Source organism: Oryctolagus cuniculus, chromosome 13 (assembly GCF_964237555.1).
Source record: "Oryctolagus cuniculus chromosome 13, mOryCun1.1, whole genome shotgun sequence".
In the NCBI taxonomy this organism is placed as follows: Eukaryota; Metazoa; Chordata; class Mammalia; order Lagomorpha; family Leporidae; genus Oryctolagus; species Oryctolagus cuniculus.
The window spans coordinates 18,249,547-18,271,991 of NC_091444.1; the positions used below are offsets into that span (position 1 = coordinate 18,249,547).

A 22,445-nucleotide genomic window follows, 5' to 3' on the forward strand; every position below is an offset into this window, starting at 1 on the left:
TGTCCAGTAGGGCAGTGTGAAAGCATATACATGAATGAAATGCAAGTCCCATGAGTGATACAAATGCAGCCAGTGGTATCTGCTAGTCAGAGAGATTGTATCTAGCTCAGGGAGTTATAACAAAACTTTACATTTGCATAGTGTTTTTTACTTTGCAGTGTATTTAATGTCTTTACTTAACTCTTATTGCCAAACTGTGGAATGTTATTTTTACCACTTTCTAGATTGGGCAGTTGACACTCTATGAGATTAGGTAAATTAGACTTCACAGTTAGAAAGTGGCCTGCCTGAGATCCTGACTTTGATCTGGGACTTCTCAAAATAGCAGGGATCCTGGAAATTATCAGCCTAAGAAGTGAAAGGTAAAACTATAGAAAAGGATGAGATCCCAAGGGAGAGATTGTCTAGAAAAAAGGCACAGAAAAAAAATCTCAGTCATACTAGGTTTAGGAAGTGAAGTGGAATCAGTGAAAGAGGAAATGCAAATGTAATCAGAAAGACTGAGAAAAAGCAGGATATGTACTTCTGCATCAGAGAAGCCGAGGGAGTGGTGAGAAAGGAGAGCAGTTGGGATCTAATCCTAGAGAGCAGCTTCAGGAACCTGGGGTAGGCAGAAGGCAGATGGTTCCAGATGCTTCCTCGACTCTGTAGTTTTCCACCAGCTGAAATTTTACTCATGTTTCAGAACCCAGCTCAGATCAGTTTCCTTTATGAAGCCTTATGGTATATATAGAAAGTCTTTTTTCTCTCCTCTGACTCCTGTAGCTATGAGGGTACTTCAAAAAGTTCATGGAAAAAAGCCATTAAAAGGTAAGTTTATTTTTGTACAGAATATTTTGGAACTCTTTGCATAGTCATTCCATAAAACTCATTTTCCATGAGCTTTTTCAAGTACCCTAGTGTTTGAACTTCCTTCATATTACTTATACTGTTTAATGCTCACGTTATTTCTCCTTTTTATCATGTCTTCTGTTCCTCCACTGGCAAGCTTCAGAAGTGTTTGATTATATTATGTGTGTCATTCATCTTTCTGTCTTACCATAGTGCCAGGCACAGGACTTCTGTGTGGTAGGTGCTTGGTAAATATATGTTGCAAAAGCACAAAGATTTTCTTTAACCTTTTCTAATCATTGCCTGTTATAGACGTGTATATGAAACAAATCTCTGTGAGAGTGTTTATCCTATTTTTAAGGATGCACAGATACACAGTTGTCATGTGTCTTACTGATAAATGTTTTGTTTTGAGGTGTCCATAAACAATTTGATTTGGATTTTATTTTTATTCTCTTTTACTTATTTGACTTAAACATTTAGTATATCAGTTATATATTGCCATTTAACAAACCATCCCGAAACTTAGTGTCTTACAAGAACTTAGGAGCCCTTTCTCTGGGTTGGCAATTTGGCAAGGGCTCGGCTGGATGGCTTGTTTCCTCCAGTGGTATTGCTGGGCTCACTCATATCTTTGTGATCTGTTAATAAGTCAGCGAGGGAGGTCTGATCCTTTGTGTTGGTTGGCCAGGAGGTTTTAGGGCAAGTGGACCATGTGTCTTTTATCATTAGGCTGGCTAGTCTCTGTATCTTCAAGGGCAGCTGAATTCTAAGAGCAATCATAGAGGCCAAGGCTCAATACACAAGCACTTTCCAAGCTTCTGCCTGTGTCACATTTGCTGATATCTCAGTGTCTATAGCACGTCATAGGATCTACCCCACAGTCAGTATAAGAAGGTGCTACCCAAGAGTGTTAATTCAGGGACGCATGGTTCACTGGGAGCTATTACTGTAACCTGTTTGTCTCATTTTGCTAGTAAAGTGGATTTCTTGGGGGTAGAGATATTCAGATAGTATTTAAAGAATGACTTGAATATTCACAATAACTATGAAAGTAACTGGTAACATTAATAATAACAAAAGAGACTTAACTATCGCCAGTCATTGAGCTGCACAATTTAAAAAATACTATTATATCTTTAAAATAATTATTATGAGGTAAGAATTAAAATCCTTGATTAACCAGTGAGAAAATAGAGGTTCAAATATGATAACTTCCAAGTATTACACAGTTAGGATGTGGCTTAAAAATGTCACAGAAGGCCTAGTGGGTAAAGCCGCCGCCTGCAGTGCTGGCATTCCATATGGGCATTGATTCAAGTCCCAGCTACTCCACTTCCAATTCAGCTCTCTGCTATGGCCTGGGAAAGCAGAAGATGGCCCAATGTGGGAGACTTGGAAGAGATTCCTGGCTCCTGGCTCCGGATCGTTGCAGCTCTGGCCATTGTGGCCATCTGGAGAGTGAACCAGCAATAGAAGACCTCTCTCTCTCTGCCTCTCTTTCTCTCTTTGTGTAACTCCAACTTTCAAATAAATAAATAAATCTTAAAAAAAAAAAAGTCACAGAATTCATGGATGGATTACACAGACCAGAACTATGCCCACTAGGTGCAGGCACTGTGCTAGTAATTTAGTACAGAGTAGTGAATGAAACAGACAAGGTTTCTGCCTGGTGAAAATACTGAGATGGACCACTCCTGTTTATGTTAATGTGCGTGTAGCTACTAAAGTTCTGTAACTTAACATGTAACATCCTCTCTAATCCTTTTTATCTTTATTTCCTAATGTAACCCCGAGAATACCTATTACTTACATTGGGCCTGCCACTTCACTAACAGATGTGTATATTTTGATTTCCTTTTTTTTTTTTTTTTAAGATTTATTTATTTATTTATTTGAAAGTCAGAGTTACACAGAGAGGGGAGAGGCAGAGACAGAGAGAGAGGTCTTCCATCTGCTGGTTCACTCCCCAAATGGCCGCAACAGCCGGAGCTGCGCCGATCCAAAGCCAGGAGCCACGAGCTTCTTCCGGGTCTCCCACGTGGGTGCAGGAGCCCAAGGACTTGGGCCATCTTCCACTGCTTTCCCAGGCCATAGCAGAGAGCTGGATTGGAAGTGGAGCAGCCAGGTCTCGAACCGGCGCCCATATGGGATGCCGGCGCTTAGGTCAGGGCATTAATCCTCTGCGCCACAGCGCTGGCCCCATATTTTGATTTCTGAACCATTATTTATGCCTTTTATTTCTCTTCCACTTGCCAATCAGTATTATCTTCCAGTTTCTTCCATGGTTTGATTTCTGTGGTGGACTCTGACTAATATTACAGTTTTCCCTTATTGTTTCCTCTCTCAGGATTTTCCTTTTCTCTGAACTCCATAGCAATTGTTGATCTGAATCAACCAGTTTTAACACCTAAATTATATATGTATATATCTTGGTACTATCACTATTTCTCTCTCTCTCTTTAAAGATTTATTTATTTATTTGAAAGCAGAGTTATAGAAAGAGAGAGAGAGAGAGAGATCTTCCATTCTCTGGTTCACTCCCCAGATGGCCACAATAGCTCCAGCTGGGCTTCACCAAAGCCAGGAGCCTGGAAGTCCATCCAGGTCTCCTACAAGAGAGATAGGCCAGGTACTTGAGCCATCTTTCACTGCTTGCCGGGCGCATTAGCAGGGAGCTGGATTGGAAGTGGAGCAGCCAGGACTGAAACAAGAGCTCAGATGGGATGCAGGTATCACAGATGGTCGTGTAACCACTGCACCACAATGCCAGCCCTTCAATGTAGTTACCCAGAAAGCAAGGTCAATCATTTTCTGGTCTTTCCAGCCCACCCTCCAAAAAACAAAGAGTAGATTCCTATGTAGTTACTGATGATTTTTTATATATAATTACTAATTTGGAGAGAATTTTTATCTGGAAATTGAAGTTGGAACCTACCAAAATGAGCATACCATTGAGTTTGTTTTCTTCCATCAATAATTGCTTGAGATTTCATCTTAGTTTGAGCCAGACATCACATGGCCCTAATAATATGTTTGGAACATGGGCAGCCCCTTTCTATTAGCAGAAAAGCTCATATCCACACAGAGATAAGATTTCATACTTGCACTTGTTGCTTCTCTTGTCTTAAATAACAGATAAAAAGCCAGAAGCCATTGTCAGCCATTCCAACTCTGAGAGCAAGAGTAGTATCATGGAGCAGATACCAGCGCCAGCTCAGAATGCCTTCTCTGCCTCTTCTACTAGGAGAGTGAGTACTGTGGAATTACTTTGGCTGTTATATTTCACCCTACTGCAATAACAACATTTAGAAAGACCTTAAAAATACTCTCTTGCAAAACAATGTACATTCTTGCCTGTGCTAGTCTTCTCCCATGATAAATTACCTCAGACTAGGAGACATAAACAGAAAGTTATTTCCCATAGTTCTGGAGGCTGGGATGTCTCAGATCAAGCTACCAGTGGTTTTTTACTTCCTGGTAAGGGCTCTCTTCCCAACTTGAAGCTAGCTACCTTCTTGCTACCTCTTAATGTGGTGAACAGAGAGAGCTCTTCTTAAAAGGGCACTAGTCCTATGAGATTAGGGTCCTACCTTTCTGACCTCATTTAACCCTCATCATCTCCTTATAGGCCTTGTCTCTAAATATAATTACATTTGGGGTTGGGGCCTCAACATATGAATTTATAGGGTCCAGACATTCAGTCTAATTACATTATCCAAAAAATTCCTATAAAACCATCATCAAACAAATTTAACTATACAGTTTTAAGATAACACACACACACACACACACACACACACACATATATATATATATACATAGTCTGGGACTAAATAAATTTTGTCATTTGCCTGTTTTCTTCATTATCTGAAATTAGCTGTATCTAAAGTTTGGACTGGGCTGGGGAGTCATCTCATTCCCTGAATTAATTGTTTTGATCACTGTCTCCTTTTTTTACTTCAAAACCTAAATTTCATAAGTAAAATCTTCATACCTTATGATGGGCAGGCAGATGGCAGCGGTAGGAAGTATTGAATAGCAGAGGCAGTTCCTCCTGTACTCTGTGCAGCCCTCAGAGTGTAGGCGTCCTCAGCGAGGCAGAGCTGGGCGATGGCTGCTCTGCAAAGGGCACATTTAGCTTTGAGGTTAAAAATTGATCTGAGTTCTTTGAAATGAAGCTGTGGAAAAAGCTCTGTGGTTTTACAGTTGTCAAGTTATTGATCTTCTTAGCGCCTAGTAAATTGGAAAAATGGGCATATGGCATCATTGTGGAAATGAGGGAACAAAGTGCAGGCTACTTATTTGTTCCTAGAGCTATCACTGTGCACCATTCGAGAGGTTCACGTAGTATGCAGTCCTCACTCATGCGCCAGTCATTTAGGTGGATCTCACAGATTGCCACTGCTTCTATGTGAAACTAATCTTTATTTTTAAAAAATAAAAACATCGAGTCAAAAAAATACAAGCACACACATGTGCTTATTACACTTTGCTAAAATAATTCTGGGACAGGCATTTTCCCCCTTAGAATGAGAGTAACTTACAGAAAGCTGATTGAGCCTCCAGAGCTGAAAGGAATTGTGAGTACATTAAGATGGCAGATGGAAGAAAGAAGTCTGAGCTGGAGACAAAGGGCTTACATTTTTATTGCATTTTCACCATCCCGGGCAGTGAAAACGGCTTGACATGGGGAGAAGGACTCAAGCGTCCGTTCAGAGTTCCCCAGGCTCAGGAAGGGACTGCTGGCTGAAGTCATACTTCCAAATGATCCTTGAGGGGACGGTAGTCTATTATATTTCCCTGGTTTGCAACAAACTGCAATAATTAATTATAAGCTTTCTTTTGTGCTTATTGTTCTTTTTTTAATGTAGTGATGGTGATGGTTTTTTCTTTTATGAGAAGATGACAAAATATAAAAGGTGGCAGTTGTTTGAATTTTTTTGGTCTTGATTTTGCTGGTCAGTGAAAAATATAACACATGGAACTGCTGGCCTATCTCAAATAAACTATCTTCTTTAAGTCAACAATCAGAATTTGAGTAGAGTTACCTCTAGTATTTTTACTGTTATTAGCTTTGTACACCCAGTACCTTAAAATGTTATTTATACATTAACTCATCATGTGTCTTCTAGTCTAGATATATATGTATACTTCAAAAAGTTCATGGAAAATGGAATTAAAACATAAGCTTATTTTTGCACAAAAATTTTGATAGTATAGTTTTTCCCATAGTATGTATTTTTCTTTTTTTATGATTTATTTATTTGAAAGGCAGAGTTACAGAGAGAGAAGGGGAGACACACACACACACACATAGAGGTCTTTCATCTACTGGTTCACTCCTCAGATGGCTGCAGTGGCCAAAGCCAGGAGATTGGAACACTATGCAGATTTCCCACATGGGTGGCAGGGCCCCAAGTTCTTGGGCTGTCTTCTGCTTTCCCAGGTGCATTAGTGGGTACCTGGAATGGAAGTGGAGTAGCTTCTAGGATGCTGGTGTTGCAGGCAGCAGCTGAATCCACTGCGCCACAATGCCAACCCCAAATATGCATTTTTCATGAATTTTTTGAAGACATTTTGTATGCATTGATTTCAAGGTTTTTATGCATCAAAGTAAACTTTATCTCAAGGAGAATTAAGCTCATTATTACCATTTTATTGATGTGCATGTTGAGACCTAGAGAAGTGAAATGTCTCGTTTTCAGTGGTATGTGAGTCAAGAGAAGATGTCCTACCAGAACTCTGTCTCCTGGTGCTCTGGGTTAGTGTTACTTGCATAAGGAGAGCAAATGGTATTCAATTTCCCAGGGCAGCTCTGTCAGCTAGGAGCAGTGTGTTAAGAATCTGAGACTATTGCCTTGAGAGGTTACTAGCATCTGCCGGATGGGGAAGGGAACGTTGGCAGAAAGCTGCCCTGTGTTCTACAGTTTTGTGTTGCCTCCCCGAAACTTGTTAGGTATGGAAAAGCCAATCAGTCTGGAAAAGAACAGCCAGAACCTTTCCTTTTCATCCCTTCTCTTTGCATCTTCCCTCACAGTACTCCTCCAGCTTCTTTAATAAGTCAGAAGAGCCCAAAGATGAGTCCCCCTCTTCGTGGAGACTAGGACTCAGGAAAACTGGCAGCCACAACACGCTGAGTGAGGCGGCCAACTCCAGGGAAGCTCTGCGGGACCGCGGCTCCTCCATCTACCGCTCCTCATCAAGCCCTCGGATTTCCGCTCTGCTGGACAATAAAGAAAAGGTGTGGTTTGGGCAGGAAATGGGGGAATTTCAAAGCAGTTTTCTTTCATGAAAATTCCATCTTGGGAATAAATGAAATATTTTCTAGGCTATTAGTTGATTCTGGAAGTACAAAGCCTTTAAAGGGAGCAGGCATAGTGATACTTTAGCCCAGCTATTTGTTTGCTTTTATTTACTTGGCAAAAAAGCATGGGGGGGGGGGGCTTTAAAAATAGCTTTTTTCTATTGGCTTACTGTGTGTTTATTCTTCTTAGCCACCTAGAGCAAAACAGTGGATCAGAAGCACGAAAATTTGAATATGGCCTAAAATGTTCTTCTGAACCAAACCAGAAACTTACTCTTAAAAAAAATTATTTATTTGAAAGGCATAGTTGCAGAGAGAGAGAAAGAGAGACAGAGAGATCTTTTGTCCCCTGGTTTACTCCCCAAATGGGTGCAACAGCCAGGGTTGAGCCAGGCTGAAACTAGGAGCCAGGTCTCCCACATAGATTCTCTGCAGCTTTCCCAGGCACATTTGCAGGGAGGTGGATTGGAAATGGTGCAGTCGGAACTCGACCCAGCACCTGTGTGGAATGCCAGTGCTATAGGCTATGACTTAACCCTCTGCGCCACAGCGCTGGCCCCAGATGCTTCCTCTTTTTTTTTTTTTTTTTTTTTAAGATTTATTTATTCATTTGAAAGGCAGAGTTACAGAGAGAGAGGAGGAGAGAAAGAAAGAGAGAGAGAGAGAAAGAGAGATCTTCCATGTGCTGGTTCACTCCCCAAATAGGCTGCAATGGCCAGAGCTGGGCTGATCCAAAGCCAGCAGCCAGGAGCTTCTTTGGGGTCTCCCACGTTTGTACAGGAGCCCAAGGACTTGGCCATCTTCTACTGCTTTCCCAGGCCATAGCAGGGAGCTGGATTGGAAATGGAGCGGCCAGGACTCAAACCACTGTAGACCATGGCTTTAACCCATTGTGCCCATACATGATGCTGGTGCTGTCGATTGTAGCTTTAACCTGCACCACAGCATTGGCCCCTGAAACTTAATCTTTTAATGTTAGAAACAAAATTCTCTAAACTGGGCTTTGAATTCAAATGAAGCTCAGACAAGTTAGCACTTAGGGGGAAAAAAAACGTGATTTTTCATTTGTAGAATTACGAGCAGACTAACATCACAACTAGTTCATCTGTGTATTCATAGAAGATCAGGGTGAGGGGTCATAGGTGGATTAGCTCTACTGCACGCGAATTTGCCGAGGGTGTTCTCAGGAAGCTTCCTCTCCAGGAAGGTTTGCTGGGGACTAAAGGCAGAGCTGGTGCTTTGTGTGATGTGTGCTGCTGTTTTCTTCCTTTGATCATCCTGACTTTTCCCATCAGAACTGTTTCCCTACAAGCTGGGTTTTAATGGAAGAAAGTTGGGAATAAACTTTTGGATGCTAACCTTCTGTAATATTATTGAAAGTGGGATTAATGATGAGTGCAGAGATAAGATTATATAGGTATATTAAGTTCTGCTTTTCAACCCAAAATGTGTTTATACTGTGTCAACACGGTATCTTCCCTGGGCTTTATGCTTGTTTTTATTTTACAGGAGAGAGAAAACAGAGGCTATTTTAGTTCCCTAGTGCCCCGGAGACTCAACAGCACAAGTGACATTGAAGAAAAGGAGAACAGGTAACCTCAGTGCAGGCCGGAAGTGGTCCTCTTTTCCAGGCCTGGTGATCTGTGAATGTCCTCTGCATACTATGAGTTGTTGGTTGCTTCTGCTTACTTTGCTTCCCAATCCTTACTTCCTTGTTTCCCCTTCAAATTGTAACGTCAGCTTAGATGTTACTCTCTTTAGGAAGTCTCCCTTGACCCTGCTGAGTGTGGATTAGGTGTAGTTCACCAGCAGGCTCTGCAGAGGGTCTGTGTCTATCTAGTTTTTCAAAGGCCCCTAGTGCCTACCACATAATAAATACTATCATTGAATTCAGCCGCTCAACTTCTGATTTGTAAGTAGATAAAATTTAAAGTGTTTCTCATCAAATGGATAAGGAAGTTAAAGTGATAGTGTTTTTCTTTTAAAGATTTATTTGTTTATTTGAAAAGCAGAGTTACAGAGAGAGAGACAGAGAAAGACCTTCCCTCTGCTAGTTCACCCCTCAGATGGCCACAATGGCCAGGGCTAAGCCAGCTTGTAGCCAGCAGCCAGGAGCTTCATCTGGATCTGTCTTGCGGGTTGCAGGGCCCAAGCACTTGGGCCATCTTCTGCTACTTTTCCCAGGCCAGTAGCAGGGAGCTGGATCAGAAGTGGAATAGAAAGCAATTGAACTGGTGCCCATATGGGATACTGTACCACAGCACCAGCCCTAAATGATAGCTATTTTTTTTTTTTAAATATGATTTATTTAAGAAAAAGTTGAAATGAATTTAGGATTTTGAACTATTGCTGCAACTCAGGACAGAGCTTGGCCTAGAACCTGTCTTCACTAAATGGGGTTCTCCAGTCAGCAGTAGCAGCGTCTCTGGGGGGCAAGACAGAACACGGTGGGACTGCTGACCCTCAGGTTCCAGTCCAGAACTGGTGAATCAGAATCCATATCTTTATCAAATTCCCTCAAATTCCCTTCAGATACACATTGAAGTTGGAGAAGGACCGCTCTGGAGAACCTCACTTAGCGTGGGAACACACAGCTTTTTGCTGAGCCCTGCTGCGTCGCCTTCCTGGAGGCTTTCATTTAAGATGCTAAAGAGGATCTCAGCAAGTCCTTCCTTTCTCCTTCAGAAGAGCCTCTTTCCCTGGGGACAGGCTTCATCTTAGCCACCACCCACTTCCCCGCAGCCTCCTGCAGGGACTGCAAGGCTTAGGAGCATTTCACATGATGAGATTGGTACCTTTCAAAATTGGTTGACTTTGAAATTTATAAAAGAAAGCAGACAGTAATTCTGAACTCTCCCTCTGTACAGAAAACAGTCACGTAAAACAGACAATTATTTGAAGAATGTGTCTAGTTCTTTAGCCATATTAAGTGTACCTACCAGGCTCTTCCCTCCCTGTCTGCACTGTATCATGGACGGAAACTGCCTTCTCTTATGCCTCTGCAGAGAATCGGCCGTTAACCTAGTGCGGAGCGGCTCCTATACCCGGCAGCTGTGGAGGGAGGAGGCGAAGGGGAATGACACCCCACAGACAGCTGCCCCTTCCACCTATGTGTCACCCTACTTGAAAAGGTACCAGGCTCACGGGGTGGGCAATGGATTTCCTCCACTCTGGCCATGGGAATGGGGGTCATAACTGCATGCCTTTTTATATCCAATTAGCACCATAGCAGTGAATCAAAAATGAATTACTTTATATTTCTTGGGATTAACATCTTGACTAACTTAAAATTAACTTATTTTCTTGATAACTGAATTAAAGTAAGCTAATTCCAAATTCTCACCACACACCTGACTTTTTATTCCATTCTCTCAGTCCTGTTAACATCGCCAATCAGAAGTGACTTCTCGTAATCTCTGGGCAAGACTGAATTTAACTCACCCTTGTCCAGTAGCTGTCTTTTCTTTTTCTAAAGCTAGAGCAGTTCTTATCTCGAGTTATATTTTTGGGGGGAAGAAGGAGGGACACTGTAGGGTGGTGAAGGGTGGGACATGGGGACAGTTTTCTGTTACGTTACAGAAGTTTCACTTAGGGACTTGAGTTGTTTTTTTTTTATGACTTTAATGGCCCTCAGATCCATCAAGATGTGAAACGCGCAAGTTTGGTGCAGAGAAGGTACATGGGTTTCCTTCCTCTCTTCTCGACTGTCTTCCCTTTTCTGCAGTTATTTTCTTTGCCACCTACTAGCCAGCATGCAAAGCACCTTTGCCAGAGCCATTAAGCAACAAGATATCCTTAGTTACTGTTTTAATTTGAACTTTGCTGCTGATGTGGAAGATTCTGTTTTTCACTGCTTATTTTGAATTTTTTTCTTCACTTCCACTTAACCGCTCCAACTGCCTCTTCACATCATAACCTTCATTGTTCAATTTTCTAGATGATTGGTTAGCTTAGAAACAGGCTTTGGCAATAGACTTTATGAGCAGGTTAGCTATTTGGGGTCAAGACTGATTTCTATTTGACAGGAAGATTCTTATTGACTAGTTAATATCGGAAGACGGGAAATAGTAAGCTATAAAACAAACAGCCACTGTTACCCTAAAGTTTTCTTCAGTTCTGTAGATACATTCTGTAAGAGAGGGCTTCATATTCAAGATATACAAGTTCCATGGTCTGTTATGTAAGCCAGCTGGTTTTGGCTTTATAAAGCAATTATCTATTTGTCTTAAAAGCTGAGGTCATGGTCTACCGACAAAATAAATAATTAGTTTTTATAATATAATATTCTAGGTTTAAAAAACAGAGAAAACTGCCATTGAGTTTCCACACATGGAATTATTTTGTGGTGTTATTTTGTGGTGAGGTTGCTGATTTTCATTATCCAAATCATCAGCAAACAGGTGGAGTGGCATTGGTTTAATAGGTGTAGTTTGGCAAAGTTAGAATGAACAGAGGAGGGAAGGGCTGTCTGTGTTTAGAGTGGGGAGCATGCTTAAATATGTGAAAACTTTTGGAGAAACATTCTGCAACTTTGCTTCATACTCTGAGTTTCCAAAGCTCTTCTCCTCAAACTCTAAAGCATGTTTTGATTCTATTAAACTCCTGTCTTATGATCTTTTCAAGAGGAAAAAAATTATACCATTCCCGTTTTTAAAAGAAAGTGTGGGGAAAATATCTTTCCTAGCTATGCCAAACTTGGGTATACTTTGCATTTTCCAGTTCATCTCTTCTCTTTATGAGAGGCTGGAGTTCCTCTCGTGTGCCCCGGGAACACACCTCTTTTTCAAAAAAGGCATTGTTGTTTTTTTTTTTTAGATCATCCCATCAAGTGTCTTATTACTATTATAATCAAGAGTATTTTAAAAAATTCTAACTCCAGATTTTTTTTTGCTGCAATTGAGATATTTCTTACAAAGGAAAAATTGGCTTTTATCACCTATACAGTATTACTTTCTAGAGTTTGTGCTTTAAATCTTCCCAAAGATATATTTGCTTTAAGTTCAGTAACTAGTTCACAGAACTTCTTTACTCTTACTCTCTTTTTCATTTCAAATCTCTTCTTCCAAACCTGTTCAAATTCCCTGATCCTACTGTAGCTTTCGCAATGCTACTTCTGTATCAGGTAGATATTTGGGGTTGCATGATTTTTTTGCCTTGGGCTTGTTGGAAATTGTATTTTCTAATAAACTATTTCCTATTATTTCTCTTTCTTAGCTTCTACTCTTGCCTCATATATTCTTCTTTTCTGCTTTCCTCTGTTAAATATCACCTCTCCTCCTTCACGTCCCTTCATTCTTTTGGATGATTGACCAAAAGATCATCCTTCAAAGAGTGACGGTTCCTTCACTCTTGGATGATTGCCTGCTTACTGCCAGTGACCAGCTCTGGCTGGGGTTGATCACTCTGCTTCCCAGTTATAATACCCTCTCCTTGGTCCACATTCATTTTGAAAGTGCACAGTCTGGGTGGGAAGGTGGTGTGGGAAATGGTGGGCAGACAGCATGTCCTGAAGAAAGTGACTGTGTGCTGTTTTGCAGTGCTTCATTTGGTAGAAGTAGTGACCCCACAAGTCCCTACATTTCAGCCAGTCGCAATTCATCTCCTGCTACCTCACCCATTACCATTGGTTCATCTACCTCTCTGGGCAGCCAGTGGCAACCTGCCTCTTCTTGCTCTGCACCAGTCAGTGCAAACACTACTGCATCTGTCCACCACGGCAGGTAAGGCTTCCCAGAGCCATTTGAGTTAACATTCGTCAGAGTTATGCCTCTGGAAACACGTGAGATTCTGTCACTGTAGAAGCAAGCTTGAATTCCTGTAAAAACGTGAGGATGCTTTTGCTTTGACTTTTATTGGCCATTCAACAGTTGCTGATTGAATAATCAAAGGGAAGGAGTCGTTGCACTTGATATTTAAGCATGACCTTATTATGATTACTTTCATCTAGCAATCACCTTACCAGTTATGATTACAATTTTTTTTTTTTGAAGATTTATTTACTTATTTGAAAGGCAGAGTTACAGAGAGGCAGAGAGAGGGATCTTCCATCAGCTGGTTCATTCCCCAGATGGCTGCAATGGCCAGAGCTGGGCTGATCCGAAACCAGGAGCCAGGAGTTGCTTCCAGGCTCCCAGGCAGGTGCAGAGGCCCAAGGACTTGGGCCATCTTCTGCTGCTTTCCCAGGCCATAGCAGAGAGCTGGATTGGAAGTGGAGCAGCCGGGACTCAAACCGACGCCCATCTGGGAATGCCATCATAGCAGGTGGCGGCTTTACCCACTATGCCACAGCACTGGCCCCAGATTACAATTTTTTTTTTTTAAGATTTCTTTTATTTATTTGTAAGGCAGAATTACAGAGAGAGAAGGGGAGATACAGAGAGAGGTCTTCCATCCACTAGGCCAGGCTAAAGCCAGGAGCTAGGAGCTTCATCTGGGTCTCCAATGTGGGTGCAGGGGCCCAAGCACTTGGGCCATCTTCTTCTGCTTTCCCAGGTTCATTAGAGGAGAGCTGGATCGGAAGTAGAGCAGCCAGGACTCAAACCAGTGCCCCTATGAGATGCTGGCACTGCACAGTGGCACAGTGCCAGCCCCTATGATTACAATTTATTGACCACACTAAATATTAAATATATAAAATATTAAATTATTTCATATTAGAATATTCTCATACTTATATAATTTCCCAGTAATTCTGACTAAGAATCACTTCATTTAGTCTTTTTGGAAGATGACATACAAACCCAAATCAGGAGAAAAGCTAACTCACTTTACCAAAGGCGCCTATAGCCTTATGAAAACTTCCCACCAAATAGAATGTTTTGCTGGAAACATTGTGTGGAGGGAGTCATTTGTGTTTGTCTAACTGTGTTCTGAGAGTACTCTCTCTTTGGTTTCCAATTAATCTAAGGGGTGGCATAGACTCAGTGGCATTGTAAATGTGCAGCACAACGTTAGCTCCAGTTTTTAATCCTTTAGGTATGGTCAGTGACCTTTTGCCTTTGGATATGGCAAAGGGTTCCCCTTTTTGGTCTGGTTTCTACAGTTGACATAATGAAAATAAAAAATGATTATAACTATAGTACTACTGTGAAAATGTCAACAACGATGGTGTTTGATTGGTATTTTTTAGTTTACTTGATATTGTTCCCTAAAATAATTGTGACCATTAATTTGGCAAGGAGTAACAGGCTTATGATGGGTTATTGATAATTATATTAATAAGTATAATTATGTAGAAATTTGCTAGGTCCTCATACAATCCAGTTGCATGGCCATGGTAAGTATTATCACCATAGACAACAGAAGGGTTACTTAATTAACCATTACGATCTGAAACTGGGAGAAATAATTACACCTACCATGTATTGAACCATATTATGTGGCAGGCATTAGGTTAGGCACTGTACAAAAATTATATTGGGATTTGGTTTACTCACACATAACCAAAAAATTCAAATAATGGTGGCTTAAAAAATAAAAGTTTAATTTTCTTCCCTTGCTGTTAAGAAAGCCTGGAAATGGGCTGGCACAGGAGCTCCACAGTCATGAAAAGATCCCAGTCCTACGTCATGGCTCGTTTCCATGGATTACCTCTTGGTCTGAAGTAACTGCTGGAGCTCTAACCATCATTTGCATTCTAGGCAAGAAGAAGGAGAAAAGGGGGAAGCAGGCAAAGAAGGTTTGCCACTGATTTGAGAATTTTCCCAGAAGTAGTAATTTTCTGCTTCATGTACTGTTGGATCCCAGTAATGGCTGGGAAGCCTTTGGGAAATGTGGATTTTTTTTTTTTTTTTTTTTGACAGGCAGAGTTAGACAGTGAGAGAGAGAGAGAGAGAGACAGAGACAGAAAGGTCTTCCTTCCCTTGGTTCACCTCCCAAATGGCCACTAAGGGTGGCGCGCTGCTCCGATCCGAAGCCAGGAGCCAGGTGCTTCCTCCTGGTCTCCCATACGGGTGCAGGGCCCAAGGACCTGCGCCATCCTCCACTGCACTCCCGGGCCACAGCAGAGCCCTGGACTGGAAGAGGAGCAACCGGGACAGAATCCGGTGCCCCAACCGGGACTAGAACCCAGGGTGCTGGTGCCGCAGGCAGAGGATTAGCCTCGTGAGCCGCAGAGCCGGCCGAAATGTGGATTTTTAACCTGATACATCGCAGCCTTCAGTAATCCAGAGGCTGGCACTGTTAGTGAAGGAGGAAGAGACGGTGATATGGAGAGATAACCAGCTACCTCAGGCACATCTATGTTGTTGATAGTCTCCTAAACAGCACTTTAGTACATAAAGTATTATTCTTTTCTTATAAATGAGGAAATTGAGACCAAAAGCTTAGTTATCTGCCCAGGGTCACACAGCTAGTAAGGAACTGAGCCAGGATTTGAGCCCAGGTTTGTACATTTCAAAGTTCTTGTCTGTTTTATCACAGTTTTTTTTTCCACAAAGTTTGTTTTATTCTGGGCACTATTTCAGGTGTTCCTTAAATATTATTTTACTTAATTACTGCAAGAACCATACATTTTAAGGTATCATTCCTATATTGTAGAGGAGGAGAGATAGAGAAATTAAATGAGTTTCAGCTCATCTCCAGGTGGTCCAGAAGCCCAGGTTGATTCTCCTCCATTGTACAGCTTCTGATTCCACTGTAGAGCCCTTTCATTCTGCTCCTGACAGTCTGTAAAATTATAGCACATTTCAAAATGATAAAGTCCCGTTATATAACTTAATAAAAAAATTAGATCCCTGACATTTCTACAGCATAAGAAGTTGCAGACACCAAAATGTGTTATTATCCTGTGTAAAATTTCAGGTAAGGTTTTGATAAATATAATTTTTTATAGCTGTGTTTCTAATTTTTTCTTAAGATTTATTTATTTACTTGAAAGTCAGAATTACACAGAGAGAGGAGAGGCAGAGAGGTCTTCCATCCGCTGGTTCATTTCCCCTATGGCCACAATGGCCGGAGCTGCGCCAATCCAAAGCCAGGAGCTAGGAGCTGCTTCCAGGTTTCCCACGTGGGTGCAGGGGCCCAAGCATTTGGGCCATCTTCTACTGCTTTCCCAGACCATTAACGGAGAGCTGGACAGCAAGTGGAACAGCCGAGACTCGAACTAATGCCCATATGGGATGCCGGCACTGCAGGCAGTGGCTTTACCCGCTGTGCCACAGCGCCAGCCCCTGTGTTTATAATTTTACTAGTACTTCCTATAGGCTCATATGTCTTGTAAGTCTGAGGAATTTTTTCTCTTCAAACTTTTTAAAATTAAACAAATGAATACAGAATCTCACATTTATGTGCCAATTGCTTCTGAGGAAACAGCTTGTATTTTTAGATACCACCACCATCTTCAAAAGTACCCTATGTTTATATTTGTATCTAGATATTACTTTGAGATTTTTATTATCTGATTATTTCTTCCAAGCTTATTCTAATAATGTGCTTATTTGGAGGTAAGTAGATAGCTACTTGTGACATTTCTGGTAATAATTGTGAGTAGGTGAAAAAGCAGATTTAAAAGATTCATGCTTTTTGCTTTTTCTCATCTCTGTATCAGTTTTGGATCTGTTACCCCAGCAACAAGCTGTGACATCACAAATGATAGCTTTTGGGGTGGAGAGCCATTGGTTGCTCCCAAGTCTTTGTTAAGAAACAAAGATCTTGTTTTCATGTAAATGAATTTAATTATACAGCTTGCTGTTGAAACAGCTGTAGTTAAGGCTACACATAAAATCCTATGCAGTTTTTGTTTCAGTTTTTCCTTTAGGCAGTTATAAATATAGATAATTAGGCATTTGTTTTGGTCATATGGAGAGAGAGAGCAGTTGCTGCACCAGGTGATCCAGGACCAAACATACTGAGGTTGTAGGGTGCTGATCAGATGTCTGGATAATCCAAGAAGATGGTCATCAAGTGTACATTGATGATTACAATCAAGATGCACATTGTCAAGAAATAAGGGACAGGTGAATACTAATATTGTAAGTGAACTTGGTGTCTTTTTCATGTGGAGAGAAGCCTTGTCTGTGTGCATGTGTGGAGACCAGATGGTAGTGAAGTCACTGAAGGTATTCTTGCATATGTCACTCTCTTGTCTTGTAGCTTAGCTAATGTCGTTTGTCTTTTAAAACAAACAAACCCATAAGATAGAACTCCTTGGGAAGAGAATGTGAGACTAAATGTGTAATCACAGTGTTTAAAAATTTAAGAGCTTGGAATGGATAAATAAACACAATCTAAGCAAGAGGATTCTCTAGATAAGCCTATCTCACTCTTGCACCTCTGTCCCAGTGCTTTGTTGTGGAGGATCCCTGAGCATCCTCTTTCTGCTTGTGTGTGTCTGTTTCAGGACTCCTTACAGATCCCAGACTGACTCGACAGCAGAGAGTGTTTCTCCCAGCACCCCGCTGTGTGTGATCACCAATCGCCCTCTACCTAGCACTGCCAATGGGGTGACAGCTGCCACCGTGCTCTCCTCCACTGGAACAGACTCCTCTGTGGAAGCCAGGGAGAAGAGGAGGTATGTTAGGCTACTGATTTCACTCATGGGGCTCTGTTTTCAGGTAGGAGAGGAAGGACTGCGTGGAGTCTTCCCCAGTCTCAGATAAATCTGTGAAAAGAGATCTTTGATATTGCATGGGTTCAGTCTTTTGCCTTTGGAAGACTTTTAACAGATCTTAATTATTATTTAATATAAACACTTATTCTATTACAGGTATACTCATACCTTTTTTTTCTCCCCCGTGTGTCTTGTGAGAGAGACAGTAGTCAGGTATTCTGTGTGCATTTTGTGATCCTTTGTTTTGTTCTCTGTAGTCCATGATGACTTCTCTTGCAGCAAAATAGTAATATGTAGTAGTATGACAAAAGGCTCAAAGAGAGCTAGGATTATAAAGTTGTGATTGCTTGAGAATTCTGAACAGCAGAAAAGGAAATGGATAGAATGTGAGGATATGGTAAAAAGATAGTGACTGGCTATTCTGTAATTTCTTTAGAAAGAAATTGTGAACGACATAGTAGAAATTAAAGGAAGAAACCAAGGACAACTCTGTTAGAATTAAGAGACCTTGGAGGAGGGAGGTGCCTTTCTCTGAAGGGAGGAAGGAACCTCCACTGTGATATGGCCTTGACTAAACAAGTTCAGAGTTGGTGAACTCAAGGGGCTTCTGTAGCCTAGACAGCTCATGGCATGAGCCTCGGGTGATTGCTGTCGTCATAAATAAGAGTGCCAATTGTTAAATCAACAACGGGAGTCACTGGGTACATGCTTCCCACGTAGGATCTCTGTCCTTAATGTGTTTTACTATGAAACTTAATGACAACATTACTAGTTGAACAATACCCTGTGCCTTGTGTGGTTGTGTGTGTGCAGCCTGTTGAAATCTTTGCTTAGTGTAGACTAAGTTGATCTTCTGTATATGAAGGTAGTTGAAAATGAAACTCGATGAAGGGTGGGATGGGAGAGGGAGTGGGAGAGGGGAGGGCCGTGGGAGGGAGGGAGGTGGGGAGGAAGCCACAACAATACAAAAGCTGCACTTTGTAAATTCACATTTATTAAATAAAAAAATTTTTAAAAAGAGACTTTGGAGATATGACCAATGGAGAATTGGTCATTTTCTCTCACTGGAAGGAGTATAAAAAATAGAATGCACTCCATTCAAGTGTCTCAGATCTACTTAAAGACTAAGGCTATCATTATCCCTTTTTAAGACTTAAAAAAACAGGTGAAACCTTACAGAAATTTGTATTTGTTTGACTTAATGTTATTTCACATACCCAAAGGAAGGAGATTTCATATTTGTGAGTGTGTCTGTATGGATGTGTAGTAAGTCAAGAAATCTTACCATCTGTAAGATGCAATAGGAGTTCCATCCTATAGGTATTTATTTATTATAAAGACACCTCTAAAAGACACATTTTGAGAAGGGAGGGAAGGGAAAGGATGTTAAGTGAATCGGAAAATAATGTTTTTCTTCCTTTCTTTTCCTTCCTCCCTTCTTTCCTTCCTTTCTTTTTTAAAATGTCTTTATATGAAAACTGAAGAAAATCAATTTTCTGGGCAAAGAGTTCTAGAACTAACAGCTGTCCTCTTTTAATTGGCATCCAACCAAGGAAATATTAATTAACCTTGAATAGTTAATACTTGTGTATTTACTAGCTTATATATAATGAAGATACTGTTAGTTTCATCTAGAAAGCAAATGCAAAGGTCACCTCTTCACTAGCTGAAGAAAAGTCTCCGAGCTGAAGAAAGTAAAATGAGTTCAAGTCATTATAAAGATCATTGTCTCCAAAAGGGTGGGGAAACTGGGTTATTTACAGACTGCATTATTAAATAATTACATGAACTGTTAATTTAGAGAGACCTAGAGGGATAGTTACTCTCTTCTGGGAATTTTAACCTATGATCAATAAGGTAGCACCTACTACAGCTTTTATTTCTACTTTGTAAGATGTATTCATCCTGTAAATATTCATTGAGTGCTTGCTGTGTACCACACAGGATACCTATGAAAAGAATAAATCAAGATGTAAGTGAATTTTAAGGTGAATGTGGTATGTCAAGTACAGATCAAGATGTCTGCATTTTAGGGAAGGCACAAGGTGAATAGGGAGGTGTTAGATAAGGAACTGCTGGATCAAGTCACTCAATATGTACTAGCATCCATTCTTTCAGAATACTTATTGAGCACCTGCTGTTACTAGATTCTGTGATAAACCCAAGTGATATATTGGTAGATCAAATACGCTGAGCCCTTGGGAAACATATGCTGGTGACAAAAACAAGTGTTTATTAATAATTGTACTTTCTTGTTTTGTATTTAAGATTTAGTTATGGGGCAGGCGCTGTGGCACAGCAGATTAAGTGGACATCGGCAGTGCCAGCATCCTGAATGGGCTCCAGTTCAACTCCCAGCTGCCCTACTTCTGATCCAGTTCCCTGCTGATGTGCCTGGGAAAGCAGTGGAGGATGGCTCAAGTCCTTGGGACCCTGCATCCACATAGGAGACCCAGAAGAAGTTCCTGGCTTCTGGCTTTGGCCTGGCTCAACCCCAGCCATTGTGGCCATTTGGGGAATGAACCAGTGGATAGAAAATCTCTCTGTCTCTCCTCTCTCTGTCACTCTAACTTTCAAATAAATAAAAATATTTACTTATTTATTTGAAAGGCAGAGTGACAGGAAGATGGAAAGGGGGGGGGAGAGAGAGATTAATCAATTGATCGATTAATTTTCCATTTGCTGGTTCACTCCCCAAATGGCCACAACAGCTAGATCTGGGGCTGCCTGAAGCTACTAGCAAAGAACTCCATCCAGGTGTCCCATGTGGGTGGCAGGAACTCAAGTACTTAGGCCATCTTCTGCTGCCTTCCCAGGCACATTATCAGGGAGCTGGATCACAAGTGGAGTAGCCAGGCCCAAACCAGTATTCTGTTTGGGACACTGGCATTGCAAGCAGTGGTTTAACCCACTGTACCACAACACTGACCCCAATAATTATACTTGTGAAATATACCTTAAAAAGGCCATATGAGTTGTTGTGACAGTGTGGTGCAGAAGATCTGTCTACAGAAGACTTCCCTCTCCCAAGGGATCTAATAAGTCTCATACGGATGTGATGCTCAAACCAAGATCTGCAGCATAAATAACACCTCGGTGAAAAGAAGGGAATGATCATTGCAAGTGGAACGTAAACCAATTGAAAAGACACTGGTGTGGGAAGGTGCTTGGTTCTTTGGAGAAACTGAAAGAAGGCACTGTAAAATCTAAGTGCTGAGAATTAGGAAGAGTGGTTTAAGATGAAGCTTAAGTAGCCTGTAGGCGCTATTTAATGCAAAGTTGTACAGCTGATGATAAAGACTGAATTTCAATGCTAAGACCCGCAGTGAGCCATAGGAAGAACTTTTTAACAGCTTTAAAGGTGTAATTCTTAAACTATACAGTTCACCTATTTAAAGTGTACGGTTCAGTGGTTTGCAGTATATTCACAGTTGGTGCAACTGTCAGCACCTTCAATCTTAGGACCTTTTTGTCATGTCAAAGGGAAATCCTGTACCTTTTAACCATTGCCCCCTCCTCCTGTTCTCCCTAGACCTAAGCAACCACTGACCTATTTTCTGTCTTTAGACATTTGCTATTTTTTTTGCTTTGTTTTTTTGCACATAGATTTTTAATCATCTATTACGCTTGTACATACATTTTTTAAAAAAGAAGCAGCAGAATAGACTGGTGACAGTAGTCTTAAAAGCATTTTTTATGTGGATTCCACATCCCCCACGTCACTTCCAGCTCAGGTTGTCCACGCCTGTTTTCCCATGCTGCATCAGCCTCTCAACAGAAAGAGGCTGGAAGGCAGGACCTTCTTGTGGGAGGGCTCCCCCAGGCATTCCAGGCTTTCATGCAAACCACTGGCACTGCTTCAGCAAGCTTGGCGACATCCACTGCATCATAACACCATTCACAGTATTTTTTTTTCCCCAAGAAACCTTTTATTTAAGGAATATAAACTTCACGCATTTTGTAAGTAAAACTTTAGGAATATAGTGATTCTTCCCACCATATCCACCCTCTCATCCGCATTCCCACCCCCGCTTCCTCCTCCCTCTCCCATTCCCACTCCTATTCTCTACTAAGACCTATTTTCAATTAATTTTATACATAGAAGACCAACTCTATACTAAGTAAAGAGTTCAACATTTCCTCGAAAAAAAAAAAAAAACACCAAAAAACCTGTTCTTCAACAGTCAAGACAAGGGCTGTTCAGTCATTGCATCTCAAAGTTAATTTTACTTCTTTTTTTTTTTTTTTATAAACTTAATTAACTTTAAAGAAGCACCCAAGAATGATACATCTTTTGTGAGTATTTAGACATAACTATAACTTATGAGACATAAAAATATCCTCCACTTAATACATTAAAAGGAAGTAAGTCTTTGAGAACAAGTTTTTTATCATTAATTTAGAAGCACCCAAGAAAGCAAGCAATGGAGTTGGGCACTTAGACATAACTAAAACTTACAAGGCATAAGAATAGCCTCCATTTAATACACTAAAATAAAATAAATCTTGAGAACAAGTTTTACCATTACCTCTCTGAGGTAATACAACTCTCTGAGGACAGAGTTCCTGCATATGAAGTTAATGAACAGTGACTCCTGTTGTTAATTTAACAGTTAACACTCTTTTTTTTAAAAGATTTATTTATTTATTATTTAAAAGGCAGAGTTATAGAGAGGGACGGAAGGAAGAAAGGAGAGAGGGAGGGAGAGAGGAGGGAGGGAGGGAGGGTGAGAGAGAGAGAGAGAGAGAGAGAGTCAG

The 22,445-nt window shown here is 41.0% G+C and overlaps 1 protein-coding gene across 21 annotated transcripts in view; it reads left to right on the plus strand.

Annotated features, from left to right (window-relative positions):
• PPP1R12B (protein phosphatase 1 regulatory subunit 12B) overlaps positions 1 to 22,445 on the plus strand; it is a 215,740-nt gene that overhangs the window by 73,405 nt on the left and 119,890 nt on the right. For 13 of the 21 annotated variants that reach the window (XR_011381332.1, XR_011381333.1, XR_011381336.1 and 10 more), the window contains 6 exons: positions 3,970 to 4,082; positions 6,872 to 7,075; positions 8,648 to 8,730; positions 10,144 to 10,269; positions 12,676 to 12,858; positions 17,478 to 17,648. Coding sequence is in view for 11 of the 21 variants with exons in the window: in XM_008268574.4 (XP_008266796.2) it covers positions 3,970 to 4,082; positions 6,872 to 7,075; positions 8,648 to 8,730; positions 10,144 to 10,269; positions 12,676 to 12,858; positions 17,478 to 17,648 (880 nt within the window). In the remaining 10 variants the exon portion in view is untranslated. Of the gene's footprint in view, positions 1 to 3,969; positions 4,083 to 6,871; positions 7,076 to 8,647; positions 8,731 to 10,143; positions 10,270 to 10,772; positions 10,814 to 12,675; positions 12,859 to 12,896; positions 17,110 to 17,477; positions 17,649 to 22,445 lie in introns of those variants that run through there. The other 8 variants (XM_008268577.4, XM_002717594.5, XM_070055088.1 and 5 more) reach the window with 6 other exon arrangements.